Genomic DNA, 21,247 nt, shown 5'->3' on the forward strand with positions numbered 1-21,247 from the left:
CCTAACAGATTCAATAGGGGCCTCGCACCATTAGTGTTGGGTTAAAAACAGAAGTGGGCGGGGCTTCGGACAATTACTTAACTAATTAACTTACTAACTTACTTAACTAATTAAATTAAATAAAAATCACATTTGATGATCGCAAACAAGCAACACAAACAAAAGGTCACAACATTGTATTACCAGAGGAAGTCTGTCATTGGTTAGACCCACCCCAAACTCACGCCATTTGATGATGTTTATAGTAAAATGAGTTTAATACTGTTGGGAACTAATAATTAGATCCGCAACAACAACATAATTTAATACTACACTAAACTTAATATTAATAATTGTAACTATTACAATTATAATGCAACCTAAATGAGTCCCTTTTGTATACGGTAGATAAAAAAAAAAAACATTAACAACGCATATTCTGACACATTCATTAGACCAAAATCACTTATTAATCACGTCATAATTAAGGCTTCTGAAATCTTAAGTAACCACTACCCATGAGAGCTTAAATCCACTTCCTCTAGTGAAATCTGATCAGTGAATAACGACGTGTCAATAGACGGTTTCAGTTTCAATTCATTTGGTGGTTCATTGGTGTCAGTTTGCAAACTAAACCTCAGTAAAGCGGGAGAAACCGGCATTATTAAACGAGATTCACACACACACATACTGCAGGGCTAATGCTACATGAAAATGAAGAGCATGCAGACGTATCTAATAAAGCGGCGCGGTTAATTAAACATTCAGCGGCGAGATCTCTACACCCGTGCCAGGTGCCAAACAGATCTCACACCAGCAGCCAATCAATGCAGCGTCATTTACGCCTCTGAACGTGTGTTCAAGCCTTCATTCACTGCGTCCCAATGCAACGCCTGCGAAGAGAAGCTGCCGAACACACTCAGATGGACTAAAACATGCAGAGCATCTAAGAAACCAAGCGGCAACCTTCCTGTCTCTCACATGAATCCGACACGGAAGTGACTTAAACTGCGATTCATTGATAGAGACCCAATCTCACAGACCACTATGCTAAGAGTCTCGACGGCCTGGTGCAAAACGTGGTTTTGGTCTATATAGCTAATTTTGTCCTTCATGACGACTAGGATTTTCTGAGGTAAATATGACGATACATTGATTACAAGCTGTTTAACTGACGTCTTTCCGCGGTTGAAACGCTGATTGAGCGAATCAATGTGACATGATCCGGATTTGGATAAGTTGTACTCTATCTTTAACACACTTTCATGTTTATTTGGCGCTGTGACTGGTATTATTAAGCCGGAAGAGAGATCAGCGCTGCTGCTTCTCTTGATCTCACGCCACAGCGCCAAAACGCTATTTATGTTTTTGAATTTTTAAAGAAAATGAAAATTGAGACTTTGTTTCATATCAATAGTAACAAAGGACAAAGATTAATGCGATTTTTTTGGATGCGCGCAGCCGCGATACAATGATCCATTCATTCAAATGAAACAGGATGACTAATCGATTCTTGAGATTTAAGAATTTATCTTATCTTTTTTTATAACTCGTCTGTTTAAATTATATTAAGCCTTAAAGTTCTGCATAATTAAGGGCGTGGCCACTTAAGTGATGTCACTACCAGCCGTTCGTTTGCTGTCTGCTAGCATCACGTCACCTCAGCTAATTCTGTATCTTCACCCATTTTCGTTTATCCGGGAATGACGTGCTGCCAAGATGGCGACCGCCGGCTCCGCCCACTTTGGGTTTCAAAAATGCTCTTCAGAAACCAACGGGTGATGTCACAGACACAATGTCCATTTTTTTTTAAAGTCTATGTTAGTATGGGGCATGTCAGGTCCCTAAAACGCCAGTGCGCAGATGTCAGCGTCATATCGAGACACTGGCGGCTTCAGTTCTCTCTGATGGAAAAGAGCGAAGGGGCGTCGTCCATCTTTTTTTACAGTCTATGGTTTGAACAGGCAAATGCACTTATATTTTATCTAGATCATGTAAATATGTAGATGTCACGCTTATGACATGCTGTAAAACAATCATGATCAAATGAAAGCCACAAAAGCTTTTGGACTCATCCCCAGAAAGCATCAGTGACGGACTGCTACGACCCACCCTGTGATAATGATTTCTGTGTTTAATTCCTGTCAAAAGATCAATCAGTGAGTCTTGGCAAGTCTTTAGCCCAACGCTAGAATAAACACTCAAGATCTAAAGGGATTTGACTCTGAAGCTAGTCTGAGCTTTTCTGTACACGCTTCAGGAATACAGGTAGAACCACACACACACACACACACATTTGCAGTGTAAAGAGAGTTTACCTAAATCCAGTATGATGAGCTGAGCGCTGGCCTGGACGTTCCCGGCGTCGTTCTCGGCTAAACACTGATAAAAACCTTCATCTGACTTCACTAAACCCAAAACCTGCAGGTTATGCTGCTTCTGTGGGGAAACAGACAACAAAACACAGCATTTCATGAGAAGGAACAACACTAACGTGTTAAACACAACACAGTTGTGTAATGATTAATGGGGGCTGGCACTGTATGTACAAGGGTACAAACTGATGAGCCATTAATGTACGAAACGAATCCATTTAGCGGCTCTTTATATGCATCTTCTGTTTATTTATTATTTATTGCTGGACGATAACTAAAATCAGAATTTAAAACTGTATTCATATAGTTAACGCTAATAATACTACAAATAATAAATTTTTTTTTTAAATGCACAAAAATAACAATTTAATTTAAAAAAAACTAAATAAATAAACAAAATTAGGATTTAACACTATTCCTACAGCTAAAAGGGGTTGGAACAGGTATCCATCCGTCCGTCTAACCATCCATCCATTTATCCATCCATTTGTCTATCCATCCATTTGTCTATCCATCCATTTGTCTATCCATCCATCCATCTATCTATCTATCGTCCATCCATCCATCCATCCATCTATCTATCTATACGTCTTTCCATCCATCTATCTTTCCATCTATCTATCTATCCATCCATACATATATCTATCCATCCATCTATCCATCTATCCATCTATCTATCTATCCATCCATACATACATCTATCTATCTATCTATCCATCTTTCCATCATCTATCTTTCCATCTATCCATCTATCTATTTATCTATCTATCTATCTTTCCCTCATCTATCTTTCCATCTATCCATCTATCTATTTATCTATCTATCTTTCTATCCATCCATCTATCCATCATCTATCTTTCCATCCATCCATCCATCTATCTTTCCATCATCTATCTTTCCATCTATCCATCTATCTATCTATCTATCTATCTTTCCATCATCTATCTTTCCATCTATCCATCTATCTATTTATCTATCATATATCTTTCCATCCATCCATCCATCCATCATCTATCTTTCCATCCATCCATCTAGCCATCTATCCATCATCTATCCATCCATCCATCCATCTATCTATCTATACATCTTTCCATCCATCTATCTTTCCATCTATCCATCTATCCATTCATCTATCCATCCATTTGTCCATCCATCCATCCATCTATCCCTCCATCCATCTATACATCTTTCCATCCATCCGTCTATCCATCCATTTATCCATCTATCTTTCCATCTGCCAAGAAACAGAACTAGCTAATACGAGTGTTTACATCAGATAGGTGTGTAGTATGCAGCGAGGAGGCGGTCTAACGCACCACTATCCTGAAATAGTCGCTGGGAATGACTGTGTCTCCGTCCTTCATCCATCTGACGGTGGGCGGCGGGGACCCGGTGATGTCACACTCAAAGATGATGTCCATCGACTCCTGGGCGTAAGTGTTGGAGGGTCTCGTCACGAACCGTGGAGGAACTGGAAGAAAACCAATAAAGGCAGGCGTGAACTTGAGCGGAGGTACATTAGGACAAAAACAACAACAAAAGAGCAACATCCCATGGCTGGGATTCATGCGAACAGGAAAAGCGGCAGGTAAAGTGCGTTTCCACTCATCTGCCTTTGTAGTTCCTATGGCAACCGCATCCGAGCTGATGTTTATATCTTGTGCAGGTAATGGAGGACGTTCATCTGGGAAGAACAGATGAAGAATACAGAGACGCTAAAAATAACCAGAGTTTCTCAGACTCAGAGGTAGTTTTCTTATCGCCGTCTGACAAAGGTGCGTCAAGGCTGACTGATTCTCTGTTTTATACGCCCAGCTTCACCTTCTAAAATCAACAAGAGACAAAGAAAATCAACAGCTCTCCATCTGCAGCTCCGTGCTGTCAGCAGAGGAACATTCATTTCCTTGAACTCTGCTACGCTAACCATCTCCGGCAGTGACTGTTTGTGCTGTGATCTCATTTCTCTAAAGCGCAAAATCACACTGTTCTTCCTCTCCAGCATCAGCCTTGGTAAATTATGCTGTTTTTAAACTTGGTTTGGTTGTTTGGATGAACTCGAGTGCGATCTCGCTTCCCATGATGAGTTGCACTTCGGCTGTGTCCTCAATGGAACACTTGTTTACCGCGCAGTAAACACAGGAGTAATTTGCCGGGGTCGATATTGTCCCCATCACTTTTGAAACAACTCGCGTCTTCACTCAGACACGCGGTTTAATCCGACTCTCTATCCGTTACAACGTTCATCTGTTAATCGAACAGTCCCAGAAGTGAGAAGAAAATGGTTCAACATTAAAGGGTTAGTTCACCCAAAAATGAAAATTCTGTCAGTATTTACTCACCCTCATGTTGTTCCAACCCCGTAAGACCTTCGTTCATCTTCGGAACACAAATTAAGATATTTAAGATATTAAGATCGCTCCTGCATACTAGTCCATAGGCTTCTTGAGGGACTGGCTCTTGCTGTCCTCGAAAAGTCATTAAAGACCTCGTTAAAATAGTCCAAGTGACTACAGGGGCTCAATCTTAAGTTTATCAAACGACGAGAACACTTTTGTGCGCAAAAAAACAACAAAAATAACGACTTTATTTCAACTATTCGTTTATTTCTCCCTCTGCCTCGAGTCAGGTTACTAGTTTAATAGCGTAAGCTTCTGTTATTGTACGTCACACGCATCACACACACATGACCAGCGTCGGCCAATAGTGAGCCTACGTGTGACGTAGCTTTACGCAATCACACTACGTTAACTGACTTACAGGCTCATGGAGAAGGAAGTGAACAGTTGAAATAAAGTCGTTATTTTTGTTGTTTTTTTGCGCACAAAAGTGTTCTCGTCGTTTGATAAAGTTAAGATTGAGCCCCTGTAGTCACTTGGACTATTTTAACGATGTCTTTAATGACTTTTCGAGGACAGCAAGAGTCATTCCCTCAAGAAGCCTATGGACTAGTATGCAGGAGAGATCTTAATATCTTAAATATCTTAATTTGTGTTCCGAAGATGAACGAAGGTCTTACGGGGTTGGAACAACATGAGGGTGAGTAAATACTGACAGAATTTTCATTTTTGGGTGAACTAACCCTTTAAGCTTGACAGCAAAAAAAAAAAAAAAAAAAAAAAATTTTTCGGGAAAATCACTTCGTAAAAAACGTATTCAAACTGGAGAAGGACCACCATCGATCACCAGATCTATTACTGGCTCTCATAGTAAAAGTAAAAAGAAAAAACGGATGTAAATACTATATAATATTTTTTTTTTCAAAATGCTGTTTAAATATGTACCCGATTAAGGTGAATTAAAATGCAGCCTTATTAATGAGCAAAACGTTCGGATGTTAAGCGCACTATTTACGCGTGGCGTGGCTGGGAGCAGGTGTAGATTTCTTGCGTACCCACTAACATTTGGAAAATACGAACATTTTAATGAATCCGAAAATTTACACCAGAACCGCTTTACACACGATTTACACAAAAATTTGTTTTGCTCGTATTTCATGAATGAGACCCAATATGTGAATGTGAACCAACTTTAGTCGTTTAGTCGACTAATCGGTCGATGCTGTCTTGGTCGACTGACATTCTTATTGGTCGACCAGTTGCATTTTTTTTTTTTACCAATAGAAAGAATTTTTCAATGATTTACTCCTTGATATTTATTCATTTATAAGCAGTTATTTATTACTGTATTCTAAATATAATTAGCCTGTTTTGTCCCCATCTTTAAAATGCTTTAATTTAGGCTATTTTTGTAACTACGGCACAGTTTAGCGCACACACATAATACACTCGGGAACCGCACCTGTGGCCGGCTGCGCTGCTGGGGGATGCTGTATTCATTCAGTTAGAGCGCTGCTTGTTTTGGCTTTAGTCGACAAAATGTCCAGGAAATCTAAATCTTTTGTCTGGCTGCATTTTAAAACAAAGACGACAAGACTGTGAAGGGAGGCGATCGCGTTGCTCCATTATGAGCATTGGAAAACATTGGAAATCGAACTTGAGCGCGCAAAAGACGTGAGCAGCCTTTTAACGGCTATATCATGCGGACTCAATAGATTGTGTTTTCTTAATGTTTGTGTTTATTTGTACACTTGACGCATTTGAAAATAGCCTAAATAATGCAACAAAACGAAAATAATAAGCCTATACGCGGTCCTACAGCCTATTATTAGGATTGTTTTTAGGCTATTTGGGTTTTTTGTGTGTTTTTTAAAACGCCTTGATCGTCAGGACTAAAGTTAACCCATAGCTTTGAAAGTAAAGAAGAATATAAAGCCTGTATAAACGAGAGCTTTTGTTGGGATTTTTCATTATGTGGCAGATAGCAGGTATATTTTTTGCAGCGTCTGGTGTGGTCCGGTGCGAGATTGTGGCCTAGGACAGAGCTCTTCACTTTTTGCAGTTAAAAAAAAAAAAAATCACTTAATTTTCAAAGAATCATATTATTATTATTATTATAGTTTTATTTATTTGTGATGTTTTTCCGTTGTTGTTTTATAAATGCTCAATGACAATTGTTTAAAAAATGTTTAATCAAAACATCACTTTTTTTTAGTCGACTAATCGTTGCGCAGGACAAGACTTTGGTCGACTAAGGATTTCTTTGGTTGACTACAGCCCTACTACGGCGTTTATTTAGTCTCAAAACTCGCGCACAGGATACAAGGGCCAAAAAACAGTATACACACGCGGAATGTCATCCACTCGCGGGCGCGTTACTGCAGTGTACTTTGCTTATTTCTATTTACTTGAACTACTCTTTTCTTGCTAAAACTGCTGCTGGAATTTTCAATTTCCTTTTGGGAGTCATCCCTAAGGATTAATAAAGATAAGTCTAAGTCTAAGTCTAAGTCTAGAAATTATAATCAGACACCCCCCACCCCCACAAAAATCTCTTCGGATCCGCACGATTCACACAAGTCGAGGCGCTGAAAAGCGGTAGTTGTCGGATCTATGTATTTCTTCGTGTGAAAATTCTCGGCACCAACACGTAATAGATTTCATTAAACGACAATGTACTATTTCAATCGATTGCTGGACATCGGTATGTTTTTGTACATGGGTACATCTGATTTAAGATTTAGCATTGCATTAGCCACCCACCAACCTTTCCTTTTATGAGTAACTTTTAAAGTGCAAGTATTAACAACGTTTTACACGGCTCTCTGCAATCCTGCTAATCTGAGAGGGAATCCGGGGAAAATCTCAGCATGAGAACCTCGGCTTTTAAAAACAACCGCGCCAAAAGAGTTATGAGTCACTTCACATGCAGATATTAAGAGATTAAAATGCCAGTATTTAATAACCCCAACACGGGGTTTCACAGCAGAGATGGGAAGAAACGTCACAGCCAAAGCCTTGCGAAAGATAATGACTCAAACACAAGAAATATCTCTTGGAAGAGGCAAGTATAAATTAATCACATCAATGAAATTAGCACAGGCTAAAAATATGAGTGCAGATCACTCAAAAAGTTACACCACCTAAAAACTGCTTTATGCGGTTGCACACACGTACATGCCATATAATCGTTCAAACATGCACCTGCGTGAGTGTTTTCATAAACATGCAACTTTACACACCTAAACGCCCTCCTCCCGAGGTGTGTGTGTGTGTGTGTTTTACCGTCTGACATAAAATGTGTTATTTTTACCCATCAGAACCGAAATCAGATTTCATGACTTCCCACGGGAGATTAAACTTCCTGAGCTCGATCACAACCCTTTCCATACGTGCGTCAATACCGGCGAACGAGGCGAATAAAGCTAATGGAAAACAGCAGAATGTGTCTGGATGGGCCGACCGCATCCGTTCCGGCTCGGATCAGCAGGAGGGAGTGAAAACAACAGCTCGGATCGGGGAGGTGAAGAGATCACGAACACACACCCCACCACATCTCTCTTGATGTTATACTGCATCTCTTGCATCAGCGGTGTCGAACAACACAAGAAATAATAAACCTCATTAGAAAAGCCAATTATGATATGGCTTAATTAGAGTTAGATCAAAGAAAGCCTCAGCTTCTGACCGTCACAACAATATTACCTCAATCCTAGCATCACTTCACTGGCTGTCGGTTCGCTTTACGGTTGATTTTAACCTGTCTCGCTCTACCTCTCTGAGCTTCTAGCGGCAATACAATCCATCCAGAGGTCTTCGATCATGGTGTATCTATCCCACGGTTCAGACTGAAACAAAGAGGTCATCGTGCCTGTGCTATTGCAGGCCCTAAATGATGGAGTACTCTGCTGAAAAAAAAAACAATAGAAACCATTACAGAATTCCTAATGGTTTTAATGGTTATGTATTGGTTTTAATGGAAACCAATCCATTAATCAATTTTTGCTTTCTTCTATTGGTGGCATGTTTTGTCTTTTTCTCTGTATTGGTTTTAATTGAAACTGTGATGGTCCTAGTAAGTCTCTATTGGTAATTAGCTCACTTCTATGTTTTCTATTGGATACCATTAAGGACCAATAGGACACCTTTGAAAATTATAGGTTACATGTTGGACGCCATTATGAACCATTAGGACTCCAATAAATTTAGTGTTTCCTTTAGTTTGATAATAATGATTTAATGTAGGCTCCACATGATTAATAGGCTAGATACAGTTTTTAAAAACTGGTCATAGCCATTGGTCAAAACATTGGTCCCATGTGATTTCAGGTTGAACAGCTCTTGTCGGGAGTGATCAGGTCAAAACCTGACCCACACACATAGGTTGTCCTAACCATTAAATATATTCAAATCATGACTAATACAAATTTGTAATGGAAACCATTAAATATATACAAATCATGACCAATACAAATTTGTAATGGAAACCATTAAATATGCTGAAATCATGACCAATAAAAATTTGTAATTGAAACCATTAAATATATACAAATCATGACCAATACAAATTTGTAATGGAAACCATTAAATATGTTGAAATCATGACAAATACAAATTTGTAATGGAAACCATTAAATATGTTCAAATCATGACCAATACAAATTTGTAATGGAAACCATTAAATATGTTCAAATCATGACCAATAAAAATTTGTAATGGAAACCATTAAATATATACAAATCATGACCAATACAAATTTGTAATGGAAACCATTAAATATGTTCAAATCATGACCAATACAAATTTGTAATGGAAACCATTAAATATGTTCAAATCATGACCAATAAAAATTTGTAATGGAAACCATTAAATATATACAAATCATGACCAATACAAATTTGTAATGGAAACCATTAAATATGTTCAAATCATGACCAATACAAATTTGTAATGGAAACCATTAAATATATACAAATCATGACCAATACAAATTTGTAATGGAAACCATTAAATATATACAAATCATGACCAATACAAATTTGTAATGGAAACCATTAAATATATACAAATCAAGACCAATACAAATTTGTAATGGAAACCATTAAATATGTTCAAATCATGACCAATACAAATTTGTAATGGAAACCATTAAATATATACAAATCATGACCAATAAAAATTTGTAATGGAAACCATTAAATATATACAAATCATGACCAATACAAATTTGTAATGGAAACCATTAAATATGTTGAAATCATGACCAATACAAATTTGTAATGGAAACCATTAAATATGTTCAAATCATGACCAATACAAATTTGTAATGGAAACCATTAAATATATACAAATCATGACCAATGCAAATTTGTAATGGAAACCATTAAATATATACAAATCATGACCAATACAAATTTGTAATGGAAACCATTAAATATATACAAATCATGACCAATGCAAATTTGTAATGGAAACTATTAAATATATACAAATCATGACCAATACAAATTTGTAATGGAAACCATTAAATATGTTGAAATCATGACAAATACAAATTTGTAATGGCAACCATTAAATATGTTCAAATCATGACCAATACAAATTTGTAATGGAAACCATTAAATATGTTCAAATCATGACCAATAAAAATTTGTAATGGAAACCATTAAATATATACAAATCATGACCAATACAAATTTGTAATGGAAACCATTAAATATGTTCAAATCATGACCAATACAAATTTGTAATGGAAACCATTAAATATGTTCAAATCATGACCAATAAAAATTTGTAATGGAAACCATTAAATATATACAAATCATGACCAATACAAATTTGTAATGGAAACCATTAAATATATACAAATCATGACCAATACAAATTTGTAATGGAAACCATTAAATATATACAAATCATGACCAATGCAAATTTGTAATGGAAACCATTAAATATATACAAATCAAGATCAATACAAATTTGTAATGGAAACCATTAAATATGTTCAAATCATGACCAATACAAATTTGTAATGGAAACCATTAAATATATACAAATCATGACCAATAAAAATTTGTAATGGAAACCATTAAATATATACAAATCATGACCAATACAAATTTGTAATGGAAACCATTAAATATGTTGAAATCATGACAAATACAAATTTGTAATGGAAACCATTAAATATGTTGAAATCATGACCAATACAAATTTGTAATGGAAACCATTAAATATGTTCAAATCATGACCAATACAAATTTGTAATGGAAACCATTAAATATATACAAATCATGACCAATACAAATTTGTAATGGAAACCATTAAATATATACAAATCATGACCAATGCAAATTTGTAATGGAAACTATTAAATATATACAAATCATGACCAATACAAATTTGTAATGGAAACCATTAAATATATACAAATCATGACCAATACAAATTTGTAATGGAAACCATTAAATATATACAAATCATGACCAATGCAAATTTGTAATGGAAACTATTAAATATATACAAATCATGACCAATACAAATTTGTAATGGAAACCATTAAATATGTTGAAATCTTGACCAATACAAAATGGTTTTGTAGTGAAAACCATTACCATTTCTGTAATGGTTTCTATTGGTTTTTTTTTCAGCAGGGTAGTCTAGATCATCACCAGACGTGTCAATTTTCAAGTTAGACAGATTTTAGTGTGAAGAAATATAGAAAAAAAAAGAAATATAGCCTAAATATTGAGAGAACATTTAACAAATACGAATACCACCATCACCTTGAATGCAGTGCAACTGCTTTTACCCAAAGCGTCTGACAAATGCAAGAATGTAAATGTAATAATCAGTATTTAACCATCTGGAAGAACAGTTATTTGACCTTGAAGTCACACACATTGAGTCTCGTACATAAACCATAAGAAAAGCGCTGTATATAAATCCTCAGATTCACTCCAGTGCTACAATGACGACAGACGGGTTTACATAAGACCCGTTGTGCAATCATTTTTTGCTGGGTTTTTGATTTCTGCAGCGCTTTTTTGAGTGAATTACCACTGTGTTGCACGCCAGGCTTTTATTGTGACATCATCTGCTTGCTATTTACTTGCCTCATAAAAAAAGAAGAAAATTGTGGTTGGTCAGGTGACCACGTCCTGTCAGAATTATGCCAGTGAGTTTGAGTGATATCGAGAGCAGACGCTTTTAAGATTTAATGCAGAATATTGATTGACTCTCTGAAAAATAAAACTGATGATCAGCCGAGAGAAAACATAAAAATAAATAAATAAAAACAAAACAACCCTTTGAAGTTCCTTCTCCGCAGAGGAAAACGCTGTCCAGACACGCGAGGGCTTCAAAAGCCTCATAATTGTTTAGTGCTGAATCATTCACAATTCAGATGATTCTCAGCAGGTTTGGTGAATCAATTCATCTAAGAGATTAATGTGAAGTTGTTCTGGACACGTACCGTGCACCGTGAGCTCCGCCTGGATCTCGCTGGTCATGTTGCCGCTGTCCGCCTGGCAGACGTATATCCCAGCATCCTCCTCTGTCAGGTTGACGATCTGCAGGCTTCCCCCGCCAATCACAGTAAAACGCTCATGACTGGAACGAAGAGATACAAGGAGGTGAGGACGTGTTGAGATGGCTTTTCCTTTCAGGAAATGTATTAGTTTTTAGGAATTTAATGCTGGAATTAAAAACAGGATACAGTATGGATTTCATTTCCGTTATGGCTGGACTGCATTGAAAGCAACTTTCCTGTAGTGGGGTTTCTAGAGCAAAACAAACTGGTTCCTTCCCAACGATTCAGAGGCAGGGATGAGACAAGCGAGTTAATGTAAGATGAAACAAACAAAGCAAAGAGGAGAGAAAGGATGAAGAGACCTCACTTTAATATACGAAAACCCCACTGAAACCATCTAGGAACGATGCCTGATCACTTTCACACTCGACAAGAAGTTTCACATCTACAGCTCAAAGTGACGTTTTTCCTTTTTTTTTAAATTAATTTTGTTCAGAAAGGATTAGAGCCAGACCGATATATCGATATACCAAAATATCGGTATCGGCAGTTATAATGGCCGATAAATTAATATTTAAAAAATAAAATAAAAACGGACGAAACACGCTTCAATCATCTCTCCTTGGCCTGTTATATTGAAAATGTATGTTGTACAATTTGCAGTATGATGTTATCTATTGCTAATCATAGACTAGCTAACCACAAAGCTAGCTAATGAGCTTGGAAACCACAATGAACTTTTTCTGCCTAAATAAAGTAATGATTACTGTATTTATAACTAGCATATCTCAAGTTACAGTCCCTTCATTGTAAAATGTAAGTTATACTTGCGAGGAGTGAACATTTAGACATAGAGAAAAAGTATCAAACGTATCTTGTGCAGAAAAGTTAGCTTTTCTTTTACACGTGTGTGAAATCCAACAATATTTAATAACCGATATATCGAATATCGGATTTTAAAACCGGTCTCGGCCTTCAAAATCCTTTATCGGTCGGGCTCTAGAAAGGATGCATTAAATTAAAGAAAGAAAAATAGAAAATCAGAAAATGTTTCTTGAGCGGCAAATCATCATATTAGAGTGATTTCTGAAGGGTCATGTGACGGTAATGATGCTGAAAATACAGCTTTGAACAAAGGAATAAATTACAGTTTAAAACGTATTCAAATAGAAAATAGTTATTTGAAACTGTAAAAATATTTCACAATATTACTGATTTTACTGTATTTTTGATCAAATAAATGCAGCCTTGGTGAGCCGAAGAGATTTTGATCGGTAAATTGTTGCCAAATGCCATCACATTTTTCTTTAAACACTGCGAAAACGTCTAACCTCATAAGGATCCATAAACAATTAAGACCAATTTTGAACACCTTCAAAATCTTTCATAACTTTGAGTGCCGAGAAAAGCGCTATATAAATGTAATGAATTAATTAATTATTATAACTTCTTCAAGCCCCTGCGGACTCCAGCGGTGATATATCCATCATCTCCAGCCGCAGACGCCAGGTCCCGAACCCAATGAGAGATTCGTCAAACGCACGATATGACAGAAGTCAGATGATGCGGCGACCGTGAACGCTACGGGAAGACCCCGAGAGACCCGAGGATGGCTCGCCGAAGGAGGATAATTAAAAAAGAAATTAAAAACAAGACGAGTCTATAAAAGTACAAAGAGCCTCATTAATTGACTTTTAGCACACACATTAAAACTCCAGAATGGGGGAGGGTAACAGAGCATGATGGGTAAAAAGTGTGTTTTTTAAAGGACAGTTCAGCATATTCTGAAATTATTTACTCATTTCAACACAAACGCGACAATTTTTATGCATCTTTATGCAGATTTGATAATGAACACGGTCACTACTAAGAACAAACCATTTTGTCATTTTATGGAAAAAAAAGTTTTGTTGAAAAAAATAACATCATACATGTTCGGAAAAACGGTATAAAACTGCGAACTGCACCTTTAAATCACCGTAAGATCCTACTCAATGTTTAAAATGGGTAATAAGTAGGGCTGGGCAAAAAAAAAAAATCGATTTTTCGATAATCGTTTAAATGTGGTCGATTCAGAATCGATTTAATTCAGTCAGGACTAAAAGACTATCCAGCGTAATTTTACATTTGGATTACTTTATTCAGTTTCTGTAGTATTTCTGACCTACCCAAAAAACTTTTATTTTTATGTCTCTTTATTTGTGTCTTTATTCTATTGTATTTATTTGTGCTACTTTTTTCAATTTAATTCAAAAATTGAAATCAAGCTTCCATTTGTTGCATAAACTCTTTACAAAAAAATGTAAAAACAAGATCAATGTAATAAAAAAATGTCCAAATATTTATATATGCATCTATATCTATCGTAAAAATAAAATAACCTGATCCTGTGTACAGGGATAACTCAAATATCCTGTCTACATTTATATTCAATATAGTCGAATCGAGAATCGAAATCGAATCGAGAGCTTGCGAATCGAAATCGAACATCTGAATCGATTCCCAACCCTAGTAATAAGTGCCCATTAACTAATAAATATATCTTTCAAAGATCTGATCAAATTTTATTTAATATTCAACAATGCATTGACATATATAAATGAGAACTGAACTGAGCTGGACGATGACATCACGGTTTACTCCAGAGCGGCTATATAAATATATAAATGAACTAAATTAATATCTTTCTTAAAACAAAAATGAAACATTACCGAACTTACAGTACTAAAGCTGGACTGTGACGCTATTTTCTTCCAGAAACAAACTTTGCTGCATGATTTTCCTGTTATCTCAGTAAAGCTGCTTTGAAACTCTCTGTATTGTAGAAAGCGCTGTATAAATAAAGGCTGACGTGACTTGACAAAACCACACACTTGATGACATCTGAAGCTAAAACTAGACAGCTGAATCTTTAAATCCTGGTTGTAGTTTCAATCAAATGTTATTCTCTTAAACTTTATTTATTTTCAAGAACATCTGAATGAACATCTCTTATTTTAGCTGTATCGATTTAGGCTTTATCATCCTTTACTGTAGTTTGCTAATGCCCATCAACGAAATCGAAAAACGAAATGAATTTACTCTAAATGTTTAAAACGCATGCAAACACGTCCAGGCTGTCCAGAAGAATGCATGATATTACTATTGAAAAAACAAACCAATTAAACTATTACAAAACGTCAGGAGGCGTCAGACGTGTGCGACGCCTGACTGGATTTACAATACACTTATATTATAAATTTCCCCGGCCTGATGTTTGTGTAAGAGGAGGTCGAGTATCTGTCATCAACGCAAACATCCGTCTCACTGCGCCCCGTCTGGAATACGCAAAACTGGAACAAAAGGTGTTCGTCAGTGAAGCAAGCGATCCTCATTCATCCGAGGAATTCCTCCGTGATCCGTACTAAACAGCATTCCGGCTCTAATCCCGAGACGTGGTGTGATTTAAACACGAGATAAGACGCAATGATCTGGGCCTACTTCTCCCACCAGCTTTCTGTTCATATCCAGACACTCTTTAAATGATTAAACGCACGGAGAAACTGGCCTCAGATCAGTTTAGAAGCGTCTATCTGACCGGTCTTAAAAAATCACTTGAGGGATTGGGCTCTAAATGAGTGTTTATGCATGGTGTGTAATGAATGAGAGCCTGAGCTGATAAGGAGGTGATTTGTTTACGCCGGTCGACAACCTTCAGATTAGAGTTACAACAACATGCCGGAGAAGCAAACAATGGAGGAGGGCAAGAATGTGACTTATTCAACACTGGTTCTCCATGCTGGAATCTTAAAGCCAATAAACACACAAGTTTTCAAGACGATGCGCTCTTAGTGTTCATTCTTGGCGTCTTTCTATCTTTAAAGCTTAGCTCACGCGGTAACAAAAAAATGCCATTATTTATTCATTGAATATTTACCCTGATGTGATATTCCAAACAACAGTTTATAGTGACCTCTAAATATATTTAATAAAAAAAATAGGTAAACATTAAACTAAAAAAAAAGTTATATTAAAGTCATACAATTATAGTATTTAAACCAATACAATAATAAAATAAATTCCAGTACATTCAGGCATCACACAACATTATAATGTACAGTGTGAAAAATAGATATTCATTGAGATTTGCTAAACATTACTTTTAACTGTGTTTTTAATTATTTAGATGACGGGACATTAAGATTTAAAAATTAAAATTAATTTTTGATATTTTATATGTTTCCTCAAAGATGTAAGATGTAGGTGTCTTTTCAATTTTGACATTTTTAGGTCAAACCGTTCTTGTCTGTCAGTCATACAATGGAGGTCTATGGTCACCACCTCAAAGAGCATGCACAGAGAAGTCCAGATTAAACATAATTTAACGACTCGGAAATGTAAGTACACATTGATGGCCTAAGACAATATTTAAGCAATATTTATTCTTTGAGGTGGTGACCATAGACCTCCATTATACTGACAGACAAGAACGGTTTGACCTAAAAATATCAAAATTGAAAATACTGCGGAAACAAAGACTCCTACATCTTAGATGCCCTTGAGGTAAGATAAAACATATCAAAAATTAATTTCAAAGTGAACTATCCCTTTTAATGTAAAATACAGTGATACACAGTTTAATGTTACAAAAACATGACATTTGTTAGTGAATCACAACCGAAATGTTGATCTGAATTATATAACTATAATAGCCATGCAAAGATGCAATTGGTTTGAAACACTTAAAAAAAAAAAAAATATTCCTTTAAAATAATTTCGATCAAACTCTAAACCAGATCTCTTACGAGACGGAGAGTAATCAAGCCCATTTTCACAGAGTAAGCACAACTCCACAGGGAAAAAAAATGAAACTCTGAAAGGAAGATTTGGATTACGAGTAGAGATGTAGTCTCTCCAGTCTGCCCCTCTGAGGGACTGGGCATTGTGGGTAATATGACATTATTAGGATGTATCCAGCATCGGGAATACATTACATCGCCCGAAGACCATGAGAGAAGCAATTACGCCGTAAATAGAGTCTGTCAGCAATCATCAGTCCTGCACAGACAACCGGCAAAGAACCGCAATTAGACATTTAGCCGCTTTCAATCGACACAGCACGCGAGCTGAAGGGGGTGGTTAGCGCCTTAAACAGGTCATGATTAGTCTGCTCAATTCGCTGATACCATCAATTCAATCTATATGGAAAGCATCGTTTCAGATTACGGTGGGCGGGATCCAAACGGCGAGGATGCATTACAACAGACAGCAGCTGAATCTCAATGGAGACCCTATGAAGACTATGGCTCTGGTCCAAACACTAATCAGCCGCCTACGTAGACGGCATTTTAATGCACCGCTGCCACGCTCTTCATTAAAACCCTCTGGGCACGAAACCATCCTACACTTTCATTCTCCCTTCCTGAATGTCTTTTCTCAAAGCACTTGTGTTCCAAAATAAAATGTATAAGAGAAAAACAAACATCATTAATTTTGCATGGGCCGCCGCAGGGATTGAGCTTTATCCCCAATCTTATTAGGGCAGCGGCCGTCAGAAAACAGGCCGAGCGTTTTTGTCATCCTTTGGCAAATCTAACGTGACCTTACACACAATACCTCCGAAATACTCCAATCGGATTAGGATCTGTCGAGGTCAGTCTTCTGCAGGGATAGGAATGTGAAAACTAGATTTGAGACCACTCCTGTGGCGGGTCACCGTCAGGGCATCAGTTTTATTATTCTCAATTAAAACTGATAATGTTTCCGTTAACTGAGAGTTGAAATTAAATTAACTATAGGATGATGAAAAAGTAACGGGATAACCTTTCACAGGAGAGAAAGTGTTGGTTTATTAACTCAATATTACAGGTTTTTAAGCTATGGACCTTTTTAATCAAGCCTTCGTCTTTTTGCATTGTGTTAGTTTAGCGATTATAATGTTTGGGCCTACATAATCGTAAGTATGGTTGCAGACACTCAGGCGCTGTTTACACCTGGTATTAAAGGAGTAGTTCACTTTTTAAAAAAACTTTTGCTGATAATTTACTCGTCCCCGTGTCATCCAAGATGTCCATGTCTTTCTGTCTTCTGTCAGGTTTTTGATGAAAACATTCCAGGATTTTCTGCATATAATGGACTTCAATGGGGACCAAACGGTTCAAGGTCTAAACGAGAGTTTCAGTGCAGCTTCAAAGGGCTTTAAACGACACCAGACGATGAATAAGGGTCTTATCAAGCGAAACGATCGCTCATTTAATAAATAAATAACAAAGTTTAAGTTTTATAAGCACAAACGCTCGCCTTGCTCTGTTCTGTGACGAGCGTTCGTGACTCTCCTGTTCATCAAAATGAACGAATCTTTTTTCGAGTCATGACTCGAAGGGTCCTAGATAAGACCCTTATTCATCGTGGTGATGTTTAAAGCCCTTTGAACAGTTTGCACTGAAACTCTCATTTGGACCTTGAACCGTTTGGTCCCCATTGAAGTCCATTATATGGAGAAAATCCTGGAATGTTTATCAAAAACCTTAATTTCTAGTTTTCGACTGAGGAAATAAGGACATGGACATCTTGGATGACATGGGGGCGAGTAAATTATCAGCAAAAGTTTTTTTTAAAGTGAACTCTCAACTCTCAGTCCACTCAATCTGCAAGACTAGCAGCTTTTAATGTCGTTCTGCGTCAGATTGTCATTTATATCTGTAGCACAAATGCCAAAGTTTAATATTTAGAGTTAAAGATAACATCTCAAATCCGTCAGCTCTGCTGTTGACCTTGAAGATCTTGTGCATTTGGATACAGGTTATCAGCATCTTTGCAAGAACACGATAATCCAAGCATAAGAGAGAAAAAACACAGCGGGTTGAGAAATGAAAAGAGACAAAGTGGTGATACGAGCACGTAATCGCGTTTGTCCACGGCCACAATGCAAACATCACCGACCCCACCGCTGAAATCACATCAGGGTAAATATTCCAGCACAATGAATGATAGAGCGCTGGACGCCTGACAGCCGATTTACATGCCGTGACAATTCAGTCCTTTCTACATTATTCATGTCAAGCCAAAGCTCCTCTGGAACTGTACCATTCAAAGCAATTTACAGCATGTAAAAGGCGTGCGCGACTTCAGATGAAGCCGTGTTCCAGTTAAGAGCATCATCACATACGAAATTACACAATGGCCACGTGGGAACGCCGCACGCCTCTACAATATCCATTCACACAGGCGTCAGTAATTACCACTAGTGGATAATAAGGATATTTTACGCTCTTCGATCGTCGATAGTGCGATTGAGAGCGACTGAATGGATTATTTTTTGCTTTAGCATGCCGAGCCACGCCGAGGAAGAGTGTGACTGAGCGACGGTGGGTCTGAGGAGGAGAGACTGCAGTGCTCTAAGCTTGTGGCTTGACATTAACACCCGCCAACCCGCCAAATGCGGGTGGATTTCACCCGTGGCGGCTAACACAGTCACTCCTACTAGCCACTTTGGCGTGTTGAAAAAACTTATCAAAAGACATCTGACGTAACAAACGAATTGCAATTAGAGAAGATTAAACTCGCGGGCTGGCCGTTGGACTAAAGGCTGTTTTAGTCTGCATTTAATTATCAACTTAATGTGATGATATAGCGATTTTTTTTAATAGCAGGAGAATCCAGAACATACGCACGTCTCTCCTGCGCGCGCCAAATATGACATCCAGACTTTTGTCAAACGATCATCACACGCGACTGGTGCACACACACATTAACACAGCGTTCAGTCAGTTCGTGAGTGTGCGTGTCCGATATAAAGAAGAAGAAAAAATCTTCGTGATTAAGGGACACGGTGTAGCCTAATTACTAGCAGGGCTGCCCTTATGCCACGTCATATCACAACTATCTTTCCAGAGTTAATTTTATGTTTCAATAAAATGAATCATGCCATGAAATAAAGCAGGAGATGCATTTGTGGGAATAATCTGGAAAATAAAGACCTGTAGGCCTATATATCTCCAGTTGATGATAATTATTAAGTCAGAGCTCTGAGGAAATGCTGATGCAAAACAAACAATTCAAAGTCCCCAAAACCGTCATTTAGGCCTTGATGAAGTTGTAATCCTGTTGCCTTAATTGTGGATTTTTTCTTAGAAAAAATAATTTATTCTTGGCTCATTGTTTCTAATGCAGATAATTATTCTACTCTGTATTACAATATTTACTGCTGTTAAAAAAAAAAAAAAACAACGCAGCAATTTTATTTTATGTAAAAGCTATTTTATGCAGCGTTGTAGTCGAGACCACCTCACTCGAGTCCGAGTCGACACCGAGACCAGAGAGAGTCGAGTCCGAGACCAGAGACGGTCGAGTCCGAGTCGAGACCGAGACCAGTGAGGGTTGATTACCTAATTTACTTTTATTTACTTAGAGAAATCCTTTTTTTTTTTGTTACTGAATTTACTGAAAAAATATGATCAGTTTAGGGTAAAAAGGCCACATAGTAGGTGGTGTTAAAAGTAATTTTATTACAATTTGTCATGCGCAGTTGCGCACTAGAAAATCACCAATCACTGGGCGTGTCAATCAATTTAAAGAAATATTTTATTAACATACATTAATAATCATGAAAAATATTTTTAATTGAACTCGAGTGGACTCGGGAATAATTCCGAGTCCTAAAAAAAAAATGTTCGAGTACGAGTCAATTCCGAGTCCATGACAAGACCAAGACCATTAAAATATGGTCTCGAGACCGAGTCCGAGACGAGTCCGAGTCTCGAGTACTACAACACTGATTTTATGTGTATCTTAATAGATAACATGTTTTCAAAAAAGGAGCTTTACAACCTTACCAGAGCTAATGATAATATGAGTAAATTTTACCACGTTTTAAGCCCCTTTGTGAACTTTAATCATATAAACGTAATTCTCCAACAACAAAAATGTGGCTAGTAAAAGTGTTGTGTGGCTAGTAATTTTGGAAAACCACTAGCCAAATTGGCTAGTGAGCAAAAAAAGTTAATGTCAAGCCCTGCACACGACCAAGAATTCAACAGGGAAATGAA

General features: G+C 37.1%; 1 protein-coding gene across 6 annotated transcripts in view; it reads right to left on the bottom strand.

Moving 5' to 3' along the window:
* neo1b (neogenin 1b) overlaps window positions 1–21,247 on the bottom strand; it is a 146,228-nt gene that overhangs the window by 43,343 nt on the left and 81,638 nt on the right. For all 6 annotated transcript variants that reach the window (XM_039648062.2, XM_039648063.2, XM_039648065.2 and 3 more), the window contains 3 exons: window positions 12,165–12,301; window positions 3,671–3,825; window positions 2,298–2,418 (listed from right to left, as the gene is read on the bottom strand). In XM_039648062.2, the coding sequence (XP_039503996.2) occupies window positions 2,298–2,418; window positions 3,671–3,825; window positions 12,165–12,301 (413 nt within the window). The remainder of the gene's footprint in view (window positions 1–2,297; window positions 2,419–3,670; window positions 3,826–12,164; window positions 12,302–21,247) is intronic.

The sequence above is a fragment of the Pimephales promelas genome, chromosome 25 (assembly GCF_988280905.1).
Source record: "Pimephales promelas chromosome 25, fPimPro1.hap1.1, whole genome shotgun sequence".
Classification (NCBI taxonomy): Eukaryota; Metazoa; Chordata; class Actinopteri; order Cypriniformes; family Leuciscidae; genus Pimephales; species Pimephales promelas.